At 42.1% G+C, this 19,479-nt stretch overlaps 1 protein-coding gene across 4 annotated transcripts in view; it reads right to left on the reverse strand.

The window, feature by feature from the left end:
- Positions 1-19,479, reverse strand: part of lrrk1 (leucine-rich repeat kinase 1) — a 74,461-nt gene that overhangs the window by 4,722 nt on the left and 50,260 nt on the right. For all 4 annotated transcript variants that reach the window (XM_029457266.1, XM_029457258.1, XM_029457273.1 and 1 more), the window contains 10 exons: positions 14,943-15,112; positions 14,668-14,865; positions 14,429-14,568; positions 13,992-14,129; positions 8,882-9,076; positions 8,143-8,294; positions 5,575-5,692; positions 4,798-4,914; positions 2,279-2,476; positions 744-958 (listed from right to left, as the gene is read on the reverse strand). In XM_029457266.1, the coding sequence (XP_029313126.1) occupies positions 744-958; positions 2,279-2,476; positions 4,798-4,914; positions 5,575-5,692; positions 8,143-8,294; positions 8,882-9,076; positions 13,992-14,129; positions 14,429-14,568; positions 14,668-14,865; positions 14,943-15,112 (1,641 nt within the window). The remainder of the gene's footprint in view (positions 1-743; positions 959-2,278; positions 2,477-4,797; positions 4,915-5,574; positions 5,693-8,142; positions 8,295-8,881; positions 9,077-13,991; positions 14,130-14,428; positions 14,569-14,667; positions 14,866-14,942; positions 15,113-19,479) is intronic.

A 19,479-nucleotide genomic window follows, 5' to 3' on the forward strand; every position in this document is an offset into this window, starting at 1 on the left:
GTTAGTTTGGTTAATTTAAGACAATAAGACCCGCTTTATAAAACACCCGTCAGGAGTCCATGCTCGCAACCTCACGCTGACTACTGCATCCAGGAAAGTCACTGCTCCTGGTCCAAAAACAGTCTGCACCATCTGTAAACTACCACCTGACATTTCTACTCTCTGGCTTTTTGGATGGAGTAACACAACAAGAAATAACCTGTTAACAAGTGAGCTTCAGAGGTGCTGCAGGACGATTCTGTTACCTCAAACGTGCAGTTCCTTGCAGATGATGGATATTTACAGGCAGTTTAGAGTGGTCAGTCTGGTGGACAAACTATGTAGTAATAAAGACACTATTTCTAAATTGACTCAAATATATCTTGTTATTTCTGTACTTTATGATTCAGCTCACATATACTGTATTCCAATACTAATATCTGAAATGTGCCAAAATAATCCAATAAAAATATATATAATAATATCATCCTGCATCACACATGAGCCTCGTGATTCCCTTCTTCAGGCAATCACACTGGTCCAAAGAAATTAACCCTTTGAGTTCAAACCAGGTCAATTCAGCGGCCGGGGTTCAAATCCCCTTTGGTGCATGTCGTCCCCTCTCTCTCCCTCTTTCCTGTCTAACTTCAACTGTGCTATCAACAGGTAAGGTAACAAAGATATGTAGCACATCTTCAGTTCTGGTCAGACACAGCTGTGGATGACCCCTCCCCGCGGCAGTCTCCACATTTAAGCACACTCACCTATACTTGGCACACAGCTGGTAGGAGGCAGCATGGTAGAGCAGCAGGGTATTGGCGTGGTCGTCCAGCGTCCACACTGCCTCCTCTCCCCATAGGCTGAAGCTGGTTGTCATGGATACGATGGAGGATGGCGGTTTGTAGGGCTCCAGCCTTTGAACTGCCTGAAGACTCTGACAGTCAATGACCAGCACACCTGGACCATTAGAGAACCATAACTGAGGAACACAACGGACAGGGACAGAGAGAGGGACAGGGACAAGAAGAGAGAGGGACAGAGACAAGGTGAGAGAGGGACAGAGAAATAGAGAGGGACAGGGACAAAGAGAGAGAGAGACAGGGACAAGAAGAGAGAGGGACAGAGACAAGGTGAGAGAGAGGGACAGAGACAAGGTGAGAGAGGGACAGAGAAATAGAGAGGGACAGGGACAAGGAGAGAGAGAGAGACAGGGACAAGAAGAGAGAGGGACAGAGATAAGGAGAGAGAGGGAGAGGGACAGAGACAAGGTGAGAGAGGGACAGAGAAATAGAGAGGGACAGAGACAAGGAGAGAGAGGGACAGAGACAAGGAGAGATAGGGACAGAGATAAGGAGAGAGAGGGACAGAGACAAGGTGAGAGAGGGACAGAGACAAGGTGAGAGAGGGACAGAGACAAGGTGAGAGAGGGACAGAGACAAGGAGAGAGAGGGACAGAGATAAGGAGAGAGAGAGACAGGGACAAGAAGAGAGAGGGACAGAGATAAGGAGAGAGAGGGACAGAGACAAGGTGAGAGAGGGACAGAGACAAGGTGAGAGAGGGACAGAGACAAGGAGAGAGAGGGACAGAGACAAGGTGAGAGAGGGACAGAGACAAGGTGAGAGAGGGACAGAGAAATAGAGAGGGACAGAGACAAGGAGAGAGAGGGACAGAGATAAGGAGAGAGAGAGACAGGGACAAGAAGAGAGAGGGACAGAGATAAGAAGAGAGAGGGAGAGGGACAGAGACAAGGTGAGAGAGGGACAGAGAAATAGAGAGGGACAGAGACAAGGAGAGAGAGGGACAGAGACAAGGAGAGAGAGGGACAGAGACAAGGTGAGAGAGGGACAGAGACAAGGTGAGAGAGGGACAGAGACAAGGTGAGAGAGGGACAGAGATAAGGAGAGAGAGAGACAGGGACAAGAAGAGAGAGGGACAGAGATAAGGAGAGAGAGGGACAGAGACAAGGTGAGAGAGGGACAGAGACAAGGTGAGAGAGGGACAGAGACAAGGTGAGAGAGGGACAGAGACAAGGAGAGAGAGGGACAGAGACAAGGTGAGAGAGGGACAGAGACAAGGTGAGAGAGGGACAGAGAAATAGAGAGGGACAGAGACAAGGAGAGAGAGGGACAGAGATAAGGAGAGAGAGGGACAGATAGAGGGACAGGGACAAGGAGAGAAAGAGAGGGACAAGGAAAGGGACGGGGACATAGAGAGGCAGGGACAGGGACAACCCAGTGAGGACAGAGTGTTTATTATGTCCATTATGTAGAGACATGGGATACCTTCTTAGTGACTCACCTGGGAGCCGCTGCTGACCAGCGCCATGCTCCTGACTGGGTAGGGTCTCTGTCTGGGATCGGAGTCCTTCAGGGCAAACAGCGTTTTGTTGAGGGTGTGTGAACATAGGTAGGTCTCCCCCTCCAGCAGAACGTCCTCCACCAAGCTGTACACTGCCACCAGGCCGTCAGACATCCCCGCAAACACTCTGGCCAGGCTCTTTACAGGTGAGGACATTTACATTTCAATAATCATCATGTTGTTTCAGAGTGAGGCTCTTTAGACTATTCCCTCACTGCTTTGACATGTGGAAAATCGCTTTATCAAATAATCACAAATTCACACAAAAAGATGATCACACTTCTTTCCACTCAGTGGGAGCAGTGGCCACGTGAACAGAAATGTAATAGTCCTTACCAATACCAGTGATACCACGGTAAAATACTAAAAGAACATTTATATTGTATTCATTCAAGTTTTTCGCCACAAATTACGATGTACAAGACTACATTTGAACACCTCATGATAATGTTATAATCAGTGGCGGGCCGTGCATTTCACACCTAGGCCTTCAGTGATGTCCTACACAGTCCTACCTGAATTAATCCACCTCTTAATACCATCATTATGACGCCATGGCTCTAGAAACTATACATTTAGACAGAAACACAGTATAACCGGGCGTTGCATCACCCTAACAACAGAGTTATATTAATATTTACGAAACATTTAGTTGTAAATAGCAGGCATTCCCAGCAGTACAATGTGCAGTGCAGTGCTTGTTCAAAGTTTGCTAGCTCTGCATAGCTCTGCCTCTCAATAGTGCGTATCCAATCAAAAGACGTGGACGTGCTGACGTTATCGTACGCCTGCTAGCAGATTTCTTAGACCCTGGCAACACATCATGGCTGAAATATGATTGGATAAAAGGCCAGCCCTCCAAATCTCGATCTGAGGCTGGAAGCAGCGCAACCAAGAGGAAAGCTATGAAATGAAGAGAATAGACTATGGGGAATAATTTAATACATATTTGTGGAAAAAATATATAAAAATTAAATTTATATTCTGATGATGTTTAGGTCAGCAGAGAAGGCCTTGCTGGCCCTGACGGCCCACCACTGGTTATAATTTACCTTCACCAAATATACATTTCTACCAAATAGAGGCATGACGCACCATATTGCAACTCTATGGAACCTTGCGCCAGCAGCTGCTAACAGCTAACTTGCTCTCCTCTGCCAATTTAGTAGCATCAGGGTAAAAATAAGATAAACGCATTTTCATATCGGAGCCGTTAGTCCTGATGGTACCTGTTGTACTGTAGAAAAACAAGTACAGTCACGTTTTCAGAATTTTCGGAAACGTTATATTGGTTCATTTGACATCCCTCAGCAGTGGCTACAGGTTGGAGAGGCAACACCACTCACCACTCTCCTAACACCTGGATTCTACCAGCTACACTTCAAAAGATACCCAAGGTGCATAGTAGTTATTGTGGATGGGTAACAGGACAGCAGGTCAGAGGTCAGAGGGGAGCAGCAGTAAAGACCGTAAAACAATGTTTCCCACTAATGCATTGGTTGGTGCCTGACACTCACAGCCTTGCTACTGGCAGTGAGATGTTACAGGGCCATTTATTTCACACACAAAACATGCATTTAATCTGTGTGTTGAACCTTGTGCTGCTTCACATCAACCTGACAGCAAATAGTTCACTTCAACTTTGTTGGAAGTGTCACATAAATGTTACAGGTCTGAACTACTAAGACTGCGGTCACATAACTTTTACAGAAACGAGGCCAATGTGTAAGTGGGACAGCCTCCCATCACTGCTGACAGTAACACGAAAGATCACAATGACTTCACTCTGCGTGGAAGCTGCAGGCAGTAGCTCTGTTCACTACAGATGACATCTGCAGATATCTCTCTATCTAAAAGATGTGTGTTATACAAGAGAGTTGAAGGACATAATGTCAGATGTGTGTCAAATAACCCATATACTCAGGTTAGACAACTTTCATTCCTTTATTCTGTATTAAGTATTTATGTCAGGGAACAAACGATGGGGGGCTCTGGCTCAGGAGACAGAGCGGGTCGTCCACTAATCGGAGGATTGGCAGTTTGATCCTGATACTGAACCCCAAATTACTCCTGGGGTGACAGGGTTTTCTCCATCGCTGCTCCCACCCTCTGGAACTCTGTACTTCAAACCATCAGAGACTCCTCCTCATTCACCACATTCAAAACTTCTCTTAAGACTCACCTGTTTAACACTGCCTTCAACCACTGACCGTCTCTTCTGCTTATCCTCCCTTTTTTTCTTTCTCTCATTTGTTTATCTTTGTGTCACCCACTCTGTAAAGCGTCTTTGAGTTACAAGAAAAGCGCTATAGAAGTCTAATGTATTATTATTATTATTATTATTACTACTCCTGAAGGCACAGCCATCGGTGTGTAAATGAGCATTAGAATAGAGGATGAGCAGTCTGGAAGCTTGTATGGCAGCCCTGCCATCAGTGTGTGTTGAGACGTGAGCTGACCTGTTCTCCAGCTGGAACAGGGAACAGGCAGGTGATGATGGCTGGAGAGGAGAACTGTTTCTGGGGCTGACTGAGCGGACACATGTCCTTTAGACTGTAGATGAAAACCTCCTGCTCCTGTCACACAAACACACACAAAATATTATACAATAATGATCACATTTGTGTCAAACTCCAGACAAACATCATGTCAGAAAGAGATCCTAATTACAACATGAGGTTACAATGAGGTTAGCTTAAAGACTGGAAGCAGGGGGAAACAGCTAGCCTGGCTATGTACAAAGTTATAAATCCACCTACCAACACGCTGCACTTGAAAAAAAACTATGAGTGTAGTCATTACGTGAGTTGACATGATGGGCCTTTACCAAAGACAACACTAACAAACAAATCAATCTACAAGCAATCTGGGTTCCTTCATGAAGCCAAACTCTCCAAAGAAGTTTGAAAGATATCAGATGATCTGACCAACAGGCGCAGCGCTCACTGCCTCTATGACATCTCATCCCTGACCACTGTCTTAATGTCAGCTGCAAACTGTCTGTTACAATGTGCGGGCAGCTTTTTGACAGTTCATATAACAACTGATACTCAACTAGTAAAATACAAACTCAATTTGCAAACGGAATTCTGCAATTTCCCTGTGAAGCTGCACTATTGTGGCTCATCCTATCTTTGAGAGAGAGTTGTCAATCACCAGGTGTATTGTCAGGTCATCTTATTGAAGCAGTGCTGTGATATGTAAAAAGAAATAAAGAAAAACTAAGTGGCGTATACCTCAGTGGCCATCCACAGAATGTTACCCATCTTCATCTGACAGCTGATCCTGCTGCCTGCACAGGACATCCTCGTCACCTCCACCTGGCCCTTCTCCACATTCACCACACTGTAGCTCCTGCACAACACACACAGCAGTACACAGAGATTAGAGCAAGTGACACAAGTTATTCATGTCAGTCGTCATGACACCAGAGTACAACAATTAGAGGTCACTAAAGTTAATGTGGAGTCGGTGTGTACATATGCAAAGACTGTAGTTTTCCCTGGTTCACTGCCAAATTTGGTGTCCAGATAGTGATGTGGGCTTCGTAGATAACTGGTGGACTTTCTGGGGAACTCCTGGTCTTACTGGGGGAGATGACATTAATCCCACTTTGGATGGAGCGGAAACCTGTCAGACCTAATCCATGACAACCCAGTGTTGAGACCATGAGGCGGAGTCTCTGCTCTTCCATTAGTGCGGTTACCCTCCCAAAACCCCATAGTGACTATGTCTGCCCCACAAGCACTTAAATTATTTAAATCAAAAGTAAACAGAAGTGGAATTATACATAAAAGCCTGATCAAAAATGCAATAGTACAACAAGGAAAATTAAATGTGGACTCTTAAACATCAGATTGAATATCAGATAATCAGATTTATTTTGTATCACTAAAACCTGGCTGAGACATGAAGAATATGTCAGCCTAAATCAGTCATTAATATTCACGATCCTCGAGGCACAAGCCGAGGAGTTGGAGCTGCAGCCTAACCTGGAAAACACTACAGCCAATATTATTTATTATACTGTATCGCGCTCCTGGTCCGTAATCTTTATCTGAATTCTCAGAGTTTTTATCAAGTTTAGTCTTTAAAACATATAAAGTAATTATTGTAAGTGACTTTAATATTTATGTGGATGTAGATAGTGACAGCATTAGTACTGCTTTAATCTAATGTATCTTAATGTTCTATACTTGGATCTATTCTATTCACCGTATACATGCTTCCTTTAGGCAATATTGTTAGGATAACATACACTTTCATTGTTATGCAGATGACACCCAATTATCTCTATCTATTATATCAAGTCAGATGAAATCAATCAGTTAGCTAAACTTTACCTTGGCCTCCACATAAAACACATAAAACAAACTTCAAGGACTGCCTTCTCTCATCTACGTAACGTTACAAAAATCAGGCACATCCAGTCTCAAAATGATGCAGAATGGCCCTCAATGGTCAGGCTCCAGCTTATCTTAAAGATCTCATAGCACCTTATAACCCCACTAGAGCATTGCGCTCCAGAATGCATTGTTACTTGTGGTTCCCAGAGTCTCTAAAAGTACAATTGGAGCCAGAGCCTTCAGCTATCAAGCTCCTCTCCAGTGGAACCAGCTCCCAGATTGTGTTTGGGAGGCAGACACCCTCTCCACATTTAAGAGCAGGCTAAAGACTTTCCTCCCTGATAAAGCTTATAGTTAGGGCTGGCTCAGCTTTTCACTTTTATTTAATTTATCTAATTTGAGGTGGTAGTAGTAGACACATATTTGTATGTCTTTTATTCCCCTCTTTCAGTTTACTGACTCTGCAAAAAATGGAGTATGCACACCCTCATGTGGTAAGGATAGTGCTACACCCGCTTAATGTGCTGGAAGGCCAAACCTAAGAGAAGAGGACGACTTTTATCTAAATTAGTAAGTATGGACATTGTTTAAATAAATGGTGATTGGTTACTGCCTCCCATAGCCTGTTTACAGGTCCGGAGGGCAGTGTGAGAGTCGGGGGAGGGGAGCCAATAAGGTCTTATCACAGTAAAGGGGTTAACAGCAGGAAGAATTCTACAGGAGTCTGCAGTTGTCATTAAAACCACCTGTATTAAGGGATGAAAGCTGCTTTTATTGTACAGAGATTAACCTGGAATCCTGCTGCCCCACACACACACGGAGCTGTTACATTACACACCTGGGAGTCAGTATTGAGGGTGTGTAATTACCGTGGTGTATAAGCATCAAAGGTTTATACTGTATGTCTGCACTGCTTTTGTAAAAGACAAATTGAAAATCAGACACTTTTGTATTTCCCTCAAATCCTGAGTCCTGGTCTGAGAAGGTGTTAGAAAAGTGTTGGAGTGAGAGGCTCGGGGTAAACTGAAGGATTTAACAGCAGTGTGGGAATGCAGGACTGTGAGCTTTGACCATTGTCATGCCCACATACTGTGTGTAATGAAAAAATCACAAGGATAGCAGCTCCCCTCACAGTTTTTACATGAGATACAATGCAGATCTCATACAGTAGATCAAATCAGATTTTTAATAAAACTACAATATCAGCTTACATCACAGAGCTGATCCTCAGAATCTGAACCGATCAAGGCACTTTCTCTCTTTTTGTCCATTTCAGTGACATTTCTTAAGTGAACCCCACCTCCAATGTGCTGTGGTTTGCGGCAAAATGTTACATATTAATAACTATATAAATAATTAATAATAGTTTTTATGTACTTTAAATGTGTGTCAAAGTAGGACATGTTTGTGAAGGGTAGAGTTTTCCATGCATGTTATTCGCAGACTAAAGAGACAAACCTGTTGTCATTGTCTCCGTTCCAGAACACCGCGCTGTGTCCCTGAAGCTGCGACAGGAAGAGCTGCGAGTGGCTGTCACAGGACAACACATACCTGAGGCAGGGGAAGCTGGGATCCTGCATCTGCCTCATACACTGCAGGGCCACCGGCCTCTGCACACACACACACACACACACACCAAGTTATTATTAATTTTGTTAAAAATACAAGTTCACACGTTAAAACACGTTCACGTTTAATCTGAATACAACTGAAGTACAGTATTCTTTTTTTAACCGGTTTCCTCTGCACCACAGTCCTTGTGTTATCTGCTCATACTGCTGTCCTGTGGAGGCCTGCAGACAGACATGCTACCTCCCTGCTGCTTTAAACTGCCAGTGAGGAGCTAAACTGGGAAGGTGTATTGCATGGAAGGTTCACACTGTACCATGTAACAAGGCAATGATACCTCACAGGCTTCCCACCTGCAAACATGACCAGTTTTGTTCTAACCCCACCCTAACCCTGGCTTTTTGTTATGGTGGATGAGACTTTTTCATTATGTTTGTTACTGTCTTTTCATTGGTCTCCAGCTTAACCACTACCCTAACCACATATGAGCCTGTACCACTGTACCACCATGAGCAGTACAGTTAATCAGTCCATTTCCTACAAACAGAGCAAACAGGGAGACTTTTGTTTTGTATCAATCACTGCATCAGCCAAATAAAATGTCAAGTGAACCAGCAGGGAGGCTCACCTTCTCAGGCTTGGTGTCCCAGCATTCAGTCAGCAGGCTGTGGAGGCAGTAGAACTGAACCTCCTCTGGACTGCCCAGCACTGGCCGGATTCCTTTGGAGAGCTTCTTTGCTATCTGAAGCTGGTGGTGTCCCAGCACTGGCCTCCGCCCAGACAGCAGCTCATACAGCACCATACCATAGGAGAACATGTCCACCTTTAGGTGGTGATGATAAGAGAAACAACAGGAACATCAAGGTCAGGTTTCAGAGTTACATCTGAAGAGGTCATTAAGACCAACAGTCAAGCCTTGGATTAAAATGTGTGTGACAGGAAGTTATGTAATACATGTCAGGAATGTAGATGAAAAGGACAGTGAGACAAAGATGACTCTGAAATGAGAAATCAGTACATGTAAACACAGTAAGGCAGGGTGAAGGGAAACTATAATCCCTTACTAACCTGCAGGGGTATATGGGGGCGGAGGTGAATGATTGCTTGCCTTTGACTGATAATGACAATGAACACGTTGATTGACAGACACTCCACAGCACCAACTCTAGTTACAGCTAGGTCTATGCTCGCCGTTGTGACCGCAGTGTGAGCAGGCGCCAGCCATAAATGACGTCGTCATGTATTTGGGTAAAGCGTGAAGGATTCGCAAGTTGTTGTAGTGCTTGGTCGTGCACCTCCTATTTATCAGAACTAGGCGCCTGCCATGCTTTTCAGACATGAATGCCACAAATAGCCTTCTGACAAAAGCTAATAACTTGAAATAACAAGATAGATAAGATAATTCATAATGTAATAATATTGTCTAAGGATTTTAAAAAGATGGCCAATTAGCTTTTTCATGTTTTAAAGCAGCAGATCCTAAAAATCTATTTTGGAGTAAATAGTTTGCCAGCCAAATCTAATTTTTATCAGGATATTCAAGCTTTCAAATGTTGTCTCATTAGAATAAATGTTTTGTTCCAAATGTATTATAACCCCCTTTTTAAAAAATTTTTTTTTACAGTATGTCTAAGAATATTTCCTATGACATGAGTTTACAGTTAGTTACAGTTCCTCCTCTGAGGAGATCAATGTTTGATCTTTGGAGTCTTTCAGGAACACTCGTTGACTTCTTGCTTCTTCAAAGAATATTAAGTTTGTACGTACCCTGGCATTTCAGAAAATACGGCAACCAACACGTTGAGCTTAAACTCCATCTGTGGAGGCTCGCGCCATGGTGTCTCGCTTGACTAAGAACAAGGCTTTATCCTGGTCTCCTCTTATCTTCTGGAGCTCATTTATCTTATGTACTCAGGACTCAGAGCACCTTGCTTTTCCCCTCTTGTTTGCAATTGACTCCAAAGAGCACATTTGTTCATTAGGTGTGATTTAAAACCCCCAAGACTTTTACTTTTTGTATATAAAGTAAAGACGAACTCCAGTTCTTTCCTTCTTTCTCGTTCATCTTATCCTTGAAACGCATATCTGAGGACCAAAATACCCGAGTGGATTCCTGTCTCTGAGTGGTCACAGATAGTGATTAGGGGACTGAGCCCATGTGGGACTTCCAAGAATAACTGCAGAGGCAAACAGTTGAACAATGCCAAAAGCACTGAACTACTTCTGTGGTGACATCACCGGGTAGTGACTCCAGATATATTTGAGGCCTGTGGTATGTAATAGCATCACAGGGGCTATGGAAAAGTCTGGCATATTCAAATAAGGACGTCCTCCTGACCTCATTCTGACTAGTCTAGCACCTTCTCACTCTTTATTATGTCTACAGTTGTTATCCTCGCTGGAAAGACAAAGAGACTCCATCGTCTCATCCTTGTTAGTACTACGTCAAACCTTGATAATACAGAGCCGGTTGCATTTTTTTTAATTAATATTGGAGGTAGTTCTTATGTGGCATGATAACTTATGTATTATATACAGTTGGGTAACAAATGAAAGGAGAAAGCTGAATAGTGGAGTGGACTGACGACTAATAACTAAACACTGAATGGTTTGAGGAGAACGAAAGGCCAACAGAGAATACACAACTCAAACCAGACAAACTTTGTTAAACAGATAGAAAATAACAAATCACCCTGACCCAACGCTTTCCCCTGAGTTCTATAAACATGTATCTCCTACAGAATGAAATTAGAAATTTAAAATGCATCTCGACACAGCTGCTATCACGTAATATTAGGAAAACATTTTTTAACGTGCATGACTTGAATTTTTTACATTTATTTAGGCCTTTTCAACAATCTATATTTGCTGTTTGTAGATTTACAAACTTTTCTAATGAGCAGTAGCTTGCTACTTGCATTAGCCAACACAACAGTTAGCTTGTTGTAGCAGCCCTAAAGGATTGTAAGTTAACAAATGGATTTGAAGAGGGGGGCGCAGCACCAGCAGGACGGTGCTGGGGAGCGGATGGAGAGCTCGGCTCTGCTGGTGCTGCCTAGGCCTCTACCGTCAACCATCTTCACATGTTCCATCTCTGCCAAGATACTCACAGCTGGCAAACACATTAACAGCCATGAAGCTCAATTTCATTTATTTCCTATTACACTTTTCATTCCTTTCTCACCCTGTCTCCTGTCTTGTCTACATCTTATTAGTTAAAACATAAAAAAGTAAAATAGCGGACAGAAGAGAAGAAAAGGTGTTTGATTGGCTGAAGTCAGTGGATTCTGTGGGAGAGGGGCTGATGACTAGAGGTAGAGAGGTCTACGGATATTTTTCTTTGCTATTTGAAAGCTTTCGCTACAAAAGCAGGGTACAGTAAAACAGTAAGCTCTAGTAAAGCTAGCTTCCCCAGGAAGAGGAGGGGCCTAGGTCAGTCATATCAGTCCAACACGCAGCTGTGGTCTGAATGGAAGTCAGCAGGGGAATATGTACTGGCTGAAACCAAATAGTATTTACTAAAACACACCCTAGTTCTCAGTCTTACAGTGGATATGCAAAATAATATGTTTATAATACGAAATGTATCTCTTAATTCTGCTACCAATACAATACACAACCCAAACCGTGTAACTCAGACAATTGACATAACACTACCCCCATAATCTGTGAAAATGTGGTTACTGCATCACAAAATAGTCAACTGACAGAAATTGATCAACAATTTTGTTAATCCATTCATCATTTAAGTTATTTAAAAAGTTATTAAAGATGTCAGTTTATATCATTGTAAACATGATATCTTTGTAATTTGGACTGTGTTGGACAACACATGACGTTTGAAGACAGAACATGAACTTAAGGCCTACATTTCAAGTAAAAGAAAGCATGATAGAATCCCCTTAATATCAACGGGTCCTCGTGGACATACAATAGGCGGAGCTCTACCCTGCCTAAATGATATTTACACAAGGCACTACAAGAATAAGCTTAGGAGAATCATCAAGGATTTTAACCACCCTGCTAACAGCCTTTTCTCCCTGTTGAGGTCGGGAAGAAGGAACCGGATACACCAGGCAGTACTGAGAGGCTCAAGACTCACCCCCCCAATTATACATATACTGTATATTATTTATATTCCTATTCTATATAGAGGTTCAATGTGTAGTTCCGAGCCACCTGCTCCAAATAAATAGGGGGCAGTATTTCACCTCTAAACTGGGTCCATACTATCTAAATGTACAGTCATCAGTTATAAGTTAAAAGAAAGCTTACTGTAGTATGTTAACCTATGTTTATATTTTAGTTGTAATAGTTTGGCACATTCAAAAGTATTCTTAATATTGTGTAATCTATTCTACAGCTATATACCTCTCTCTTCTAGTGTATGTTTTACTCCTCAGTCAGTCTGTCAGTTCATTAGAGCAGACTGCTGAAACTCTGAGAGTCTAAATATCTCTCCTATCTTATAATCTTCACGTGGGGCTCAGATATCTGTGTTTACTGTGGCACTGGGGGCTGTACGCTCCGTGTAACGTTACGTTAGTTTGTTTATTGCCATTTTGAATTTAATCCAATATCCAACTATAAAACAGACACAAGCATACCGCTCCAGCTCTTCTCCCTCTGCACTGAGGCAGACTGCAGCTACACTGACTCACTATCACCTCCAGAGGAACAAGTGGTATTACAGACTGGACGGAGCGCAGCTAGCTGTTAGCATGCTAACTTCAGTAGATATCTCTGCAACACAACACAGAGACATCTTTGACATAACGTCAACACTGTTACCTCTTCACACTCTGTTGATAATGTTAGCTCATTGTTTTAATGGTTTAAGTTTAAACTGTGGCCCATTTTACACATGTACCTTTAAACTCAGAAATTGAACTGGCGGGACGTTACATTTAACTGAAATTGTACTATGATTACAAATAAAATGTATTGATTTTTTTTATCTTGAAAGACAAAGACGATGCCTACAGGCTGGAGGTAGAGAAGCCAATCAACTGGTGCAGAGAAATGACCTGGTTCTGAAGGGAAAACAGACTACAGGAATGATCATCCAATTCAGAATAAATCCATCAATAATAGCATCTTCATTGAACAGCCAGCCAATTACAATAACAGACTCCTTCAAGTTCCTGGGTACACACATCAACAATATCCCAAAATGGGACCTCAGCGAACCACCATCAAATGCAAATAGGCCAATAGAGACAACTCAAAAAACAGGCAAGGTCTACTGGTCCAATGTTACACAGCTATAATCCAGAGCATCATATCGTTATCAATTACTGTCTGATATGGAAACACACCTAAGCGAATATACAGAACAAAGAAAATGGACAGTGCATCAAAAATCCCATCCTGCAAACTCCCCCCACTGGATTCTATATACACACAACGCATTCACAAGCAATCAAGTTCACGGATGACCCTCTCTACCCGGCTCACTATCTTTTTTAGCGCCTCCCCTCTAACGCCTTAACAGCAACAGTTGGCCTAATTGTTACTGTATGTGGAGTTGTGTACTATATGTTTTTCTTTCGTCACTTATGTCCTTTTTTGACCTGGTGTTGTATGTGTTGTACTGTCACAGCCCCTTTGTACTTAGTACTGGCTCTTATTTGTTCCCGCTTCAAGCACTGTTTGTCACTTAATATACGTCCTTCCGTGTCCTATACTATACTGCTACACACATCACTTATTGCGGGTTAAGAAGAGATGGTCAGTACTTTCTCATCATACACGATGCCTGGTCGGATCTCAGGAGCCTGGTAACCCGGTGTGCCCTCGACCCCCAACGCCCCCTCATGGAAGGTTTGTCGAGAAATGCCATAGTCAGACAGTTTAATGTTAACTGGATCCTGTACCTGGAAGAAGATACAAAAATGAGTGAACAGGTTAGATGATAGAAAAAGCAAGCCTGTCGGTTTTATAAGAAAAGTCTTTGGTCATATGATTCAAGTTTCTATTGATAGTATTTTGAATGCTCGTGTCTATCTTGATACAGTTTGTTGGTCCGTGACAGCAAGGACATCAAGTGAAATAAGCTATGACTTTATTGTTCTACCATTGAGTCTGGTGTGTTGATATCTTATTTCAGAAATGTATTACAATATTGACAATAAACCAAAATGTAAGGCTTTCTTATGGTAATGTGTTTACAGACCTCCAGAGACCACACCAGGATGTTGTCAGATTTGAGGTCACAGAAGATGATGTTCTTCCTGTGAAGGTACGCCAGTCCTGCTGCAATCTGATAGGCTACTCTAAAAGTTATCATGTGACCAAGGGGCATGTACCTGGAGCCTAAAATGAGAAAACATAACATCAACTCCACTAACATAGAAACAGGCTATAAGACCAACTTCAGGTGGGAAATCACATGATGCAGTTCTCTCTACGTGCCTTTGCACTTCTCCTCCAGCACAGTGTTGAGGCTGCCCAGGGGGGCTAACTGCAAGGCGAAGCAGAGTGGATGGATGCTGATGCCCACCAGAGAGACGATGCAGGGATGCTGCAGAGAGTGCAACATACTGGCCTCCTGGCGAAATTCAGAGAAGCTCCGACAGGCATCTGCAGACTGCAAGTGTTTCACCATGGTGTCTGAAAGAAAGAACGGAAGTTATAAAAAAAAAACATTAAACAATTTCTTATAAAACCAGACATTCATGCCTCTGTACCTGTGTCCTTGCTGATGGTTTGAAGTCGACACTTCCTGAAATGGAAGCGTTTGAGGGCGACCGGCTGGTCACGATATCGAGCTCGGTAGATGATGGCCCCACTGCCACCCTGGCCAAGGATGTTATTCTCCTCCTCAGAGTACTCCAGCTGGGCCTTCTCCAAAAAGAGACTGACAGAGAGAGAGAGAGAGAGCGAGAGAGAGAGAGGGAGAGAGAGACAGAGAGAGAGAGAGAGAGCGAGAGAGAGAGAGGGAGAGAGAGACAGAGAGAGAGAGAGAGAGAGAGAGAGAGAGAGAGAAAGAGAGAGAGAGAGAGGGAGAGAGAGAGAGAGAGAGAGAGAGCGAGAGGGAGAGAGAGAAGAGATATTATCCTCGTTTTGTATATAATCTAAATTTCAAAGGCAATATCACCATTGTAACAAAGATGCCATGACATGGTTAATGGTGCATCTGCATGTATTCTCCTACTCCTTACTACAACTGGGACTGTAGAGCCCTTAGATAATATTAAACAATATAGGAAGGCTATTCATAATGCCAGAGCAGTCTATTACTCATCATTGATAGAAGACAATAAGAACAACCCCAGGTTTCTTTTCAGCACTGTAGCCAGGCTGACAGAGAGCCACAGCTCTACAGAGCCTTCTGTTCCTACATTGCTGATGGGAAAGATACAGATACTGAGTGTTTAGTCACAGCAGGGGACTGGGGTGTGAACTGCTGCTGAACTATAGATCAATCAAATAACATTCCTAAATTGATTAATCAGCACGTCTGTCTTTACTGTAAACAAGCAATAAACCAAGAAAGATCTAATCTGAATCAGTTCTTTCCTTTGATCTGTCTATATATATCACAGAGGGGACAGTCACTCCTCAGTCACGCGGCAGTCTTACAAGCTTAAGTGTGTGAGTTTGATCATCTTTTGTATGTATAATAACTCAGCTCATTCTTGCAAGAATATTGATTAAAACCCTTATTTGATGATGATCCTGACTTTGTGGGTTTCTTTAAGAATATTTTTCCAACATTTGCTCAGTAGTGAAGACTTCATGAGCTTCTTTAATGATAAAATTATAATTATTAGAGACAAAAATGATCTCATATTGCCTTTGACCTACCAAGTTATCTTCAACCACAGTAACCTTAGAAAACAGCTGTAACACCTGATATATATTTGGACTGCTTTCTTCTTCTAAGCCATCAACCTGTCTTCTAGAACCCATCAGTTCTAAGATGCTAAAAGAAGTTTTACCCTTAAGTAACACTACTTAATTAAATATGATCAATTATCAAGCTATGCACCACAGTAATTGAAAGTAGCTTTAATAAAATATCTTCTTAAAAAGCCCAGTCTTGATCCAGAGGTTATAGAACTACAGGATACACCGATATCTAACCTTCCCTTTCTCTCTAAGATCCTTGAGAAAGCAGTCGCAAAACAAAAGTTTATTTGAGGTCAGGTCAGGATTTAGAGTTCATCATAGCACAGAGACGGCACTGGTAAAAGTTACAAGTGACCTTCTAATTGCATCAGGAAAAAGGACTTGTGTCTGTTCTTGTCTTGTTAGATCTTAGCTCTGTATTCGATACCATTGACCATTACATTCTATTATATAGACTATATATATTATTTAATTGGCATTAAAGGAACAGCACTAAACTGGTTTTAGTCCTATTTATCTGAGCGATCTCAGTTTGTACATATTACCGATGAATCCCCCATGCAAGCCAAAGTTAGTCATAGAGTTCCGCAAGGTACATGGACAAACTCTATTGACCTTATATATGCTTCCTTTACGGGTCATTTGTTACCGGGCCGCACAGAAAGATTGAATAAAAAAATATTTTATTTTGAAAAATCACCGGATACATCTGTCTGTGCGTCTATGTCTCTTGACACGTCAAGATGCTCTTCTCAGTCACGTGATACTTTACTTCAAAACAATTAAGCCCACAAGCAACAATGAGTGGAAAACAAACGTCTTTAAAGAGCTTTTTTGGAAAAGAGAAAAGACCCAATGAGGAGGCATTAAAAAGACAATATCTATCGATTGAGCCAGATGAAACAAATGGACAAACAAACCTGGATGACCTGCAATTTTCTGATGTTTAACACAGACAAATTGAGGTTATTGTACTTGACCCAAAATGCCGCCGAAACGCATTATCTAAAAATATAGTTACTCTGTATGGCATTAACTTGGCTTACAGCATCACTGCAAGGAATCTCCAAGTTATCTTTGATCACATTATGTCCATTAACTCCAACATTAAACTGCCTTTTTCATCTCCTTAACACTTGCAAAAATAAGGCACATCCTGTCTCAAAACGACAGAAAAACTAGTCCATGTATTTGTCACTTCAAGGATGAATTATTGTAATTCCTTATATCAGGTTGTCCCAATAATTCCCTTCAGACTCTCCAGTTGATTCAGAATGCGTATTCATGTGTACTGACAAAAACTAGGAAACAAGATCACATTACTCCTTTATTAGCTGCTCTGCACTGGCTCCTGATAAAATCCAGAATAAAATCCTTCTCTTCACCTGCAAAGCTGTTAATGGTCAGGCACCATCTTGTCTTATCTGCACTCCCAGAATGCAGAGTTACTTGTGGTTCTTAGAGTCTCCAAAAGTACAATGGGAGGCAGAGCCTTCAGCCATCAGCTCCTCTCCAGTGGAACCAGCTCCAAGTTTGTGTTCAGGTTTGATTGAATACATTTGAGTGTGAAAGTATTTCTTGTTTAAAGTATCTTTCTTTTTATTTTCCTGTTTCTCTTCTTATGTGACGCGCGATTCTTGACAATTGGTGGTTGATGGTGCCGGTCTGGTCTATCACTCAATCATCCTTAGCTCACAGACCTTTAATGTGCTACTTCCACCATAGGGACAACATAAAGAATCTTCCATCTTGTGATTGGAGTCATATTGCGCCCACCCAGTTTTATGCCCCTGGACCAATTTTTCATTACAAAACTTTACAGGTGTGTAGTATCAAAATAGATTAAATTGTCATCTCCATATGGATTATAAGTGGACCATTATTTCATAAGATATTTAATATAGTTACAATTTGACCACTGTTTAAAATTGGTGCTCAATGTATATTAAACTGTGTGTGTAATTCTAGTAACACAATCGATGTAAATGTTCATGGTTCACTAACCCAGTGGTTCCCACACTTTTTCTGCAGGGCCCCCCTTTTGTAGATAAGAATATTTTTGAGCCCCCCCTGGGAGCCCTGTCACAAACTTGTCCATGTTATGCTATCAGGGCTCAAGCCTTGCCACGCCCCACGGTTAGTTGGTGGCATTTGTGTTTACACTAACATCCATCTTCCATTTATTAAGAGCTTGAGTCAAATTGTAATAATATTTGGAGGGGCTGCTGCCAGTGCCTACATGCTGCACCAGTGTAGAATAAGAATGGTTGAGGATTCCTCACAATGAGCCCTTCATACGTATCTACATAATTAGTGGTTCCTCTTCACGAGTCCACCATTTTGCACCACCATGTCCCTACAGTAGCCCAGAACAGACAAACCAAACTCTGGCTCTATAGAGGGCTTTTCACATTTACCTAAAGGCCACCATAGTTCTCCAACACACTTGGAAAGGGAGGGGTAAGTGTAGGGGTATGTAGTTGATTGCAATCTGCAACCTCACCACTAGATACCACTAAACTAACACACTGGACCTTAAAAGAGACAGCGATATCCTTGCACAACTGACTGCCCACCCACACACACACATATTCATGTGCAAGTGTGAAGGAGTGGTGGTTACCCTTGAACCCTGACATTACATCAACACGTCAACAGCGGCAACAAATCTCATTACACAGCCAAAGCCCTGGAGAGGAGCTGACTGTGTGTGTGTGTGTGTGTTTGTGTGTGTGTGTGTGTGTGTGTGTGTGTGTGTACTGTGAATCACCCAGCTCTGGTTGAAGGACTGTCTCACTCTGTACAGTGATTGGTTTTGACATCACATCTGCCATTAAAGTATAATACTAAAAGGTATACAGGCCTTTCCGGCTCTTTCTAAAATAAACCCCTAACGGTCTGAGCGGGTGCAGCAGGGGGTCAGTGGAAGATTTATTTAATTTAAGGCAGACATATTGTATATAATAATAATTTCATATACTATTATAATACTAATATAAGTACTTTTCTAATCTTAAAATGATCAAAAGACTATCAGTGTGTATCTAACATTAATTCCTTACACAACCAGAGTTAGACATGACGAGCCAGGTCTTGAGTGAAATAATCAGCCACAGTACTGCTGTGCACCTAAAGTAAGAGGTCTCACAACCCTTAATCAATGTAGTTACACTTTCTTCCATAAGTGGGAGCCTTGAAGCCCTGAAGCCTAAAAAGAAGCTCTGCGTCGCAGTTGTTTATAAAGTATGATCCTTTCCTTGGTATGTATAGACAGCTGTATTGATGAAAAAAGAGAAGTTTATTTGTTCTGTCAAACAGAAAAGTATGTCTGAAAAATGTCTATAACGTCTAGAGCTCAACCTATATAATCTG

The sequence above is a fragment of the Cottoperca gobio genome, chromosome 3, assembly GCF_900634415.1.
Source record: "Cottoperca gobio chromosome 3, fCotGob3.1, whole genome shotgun sequence".
NCBI classification, from domain to species: Eukaryota; Metazoa; Chordata; class Actinopteri; order Perciformes; family Bovichtidae; genus Cottoperca; species Cottoperca gobio.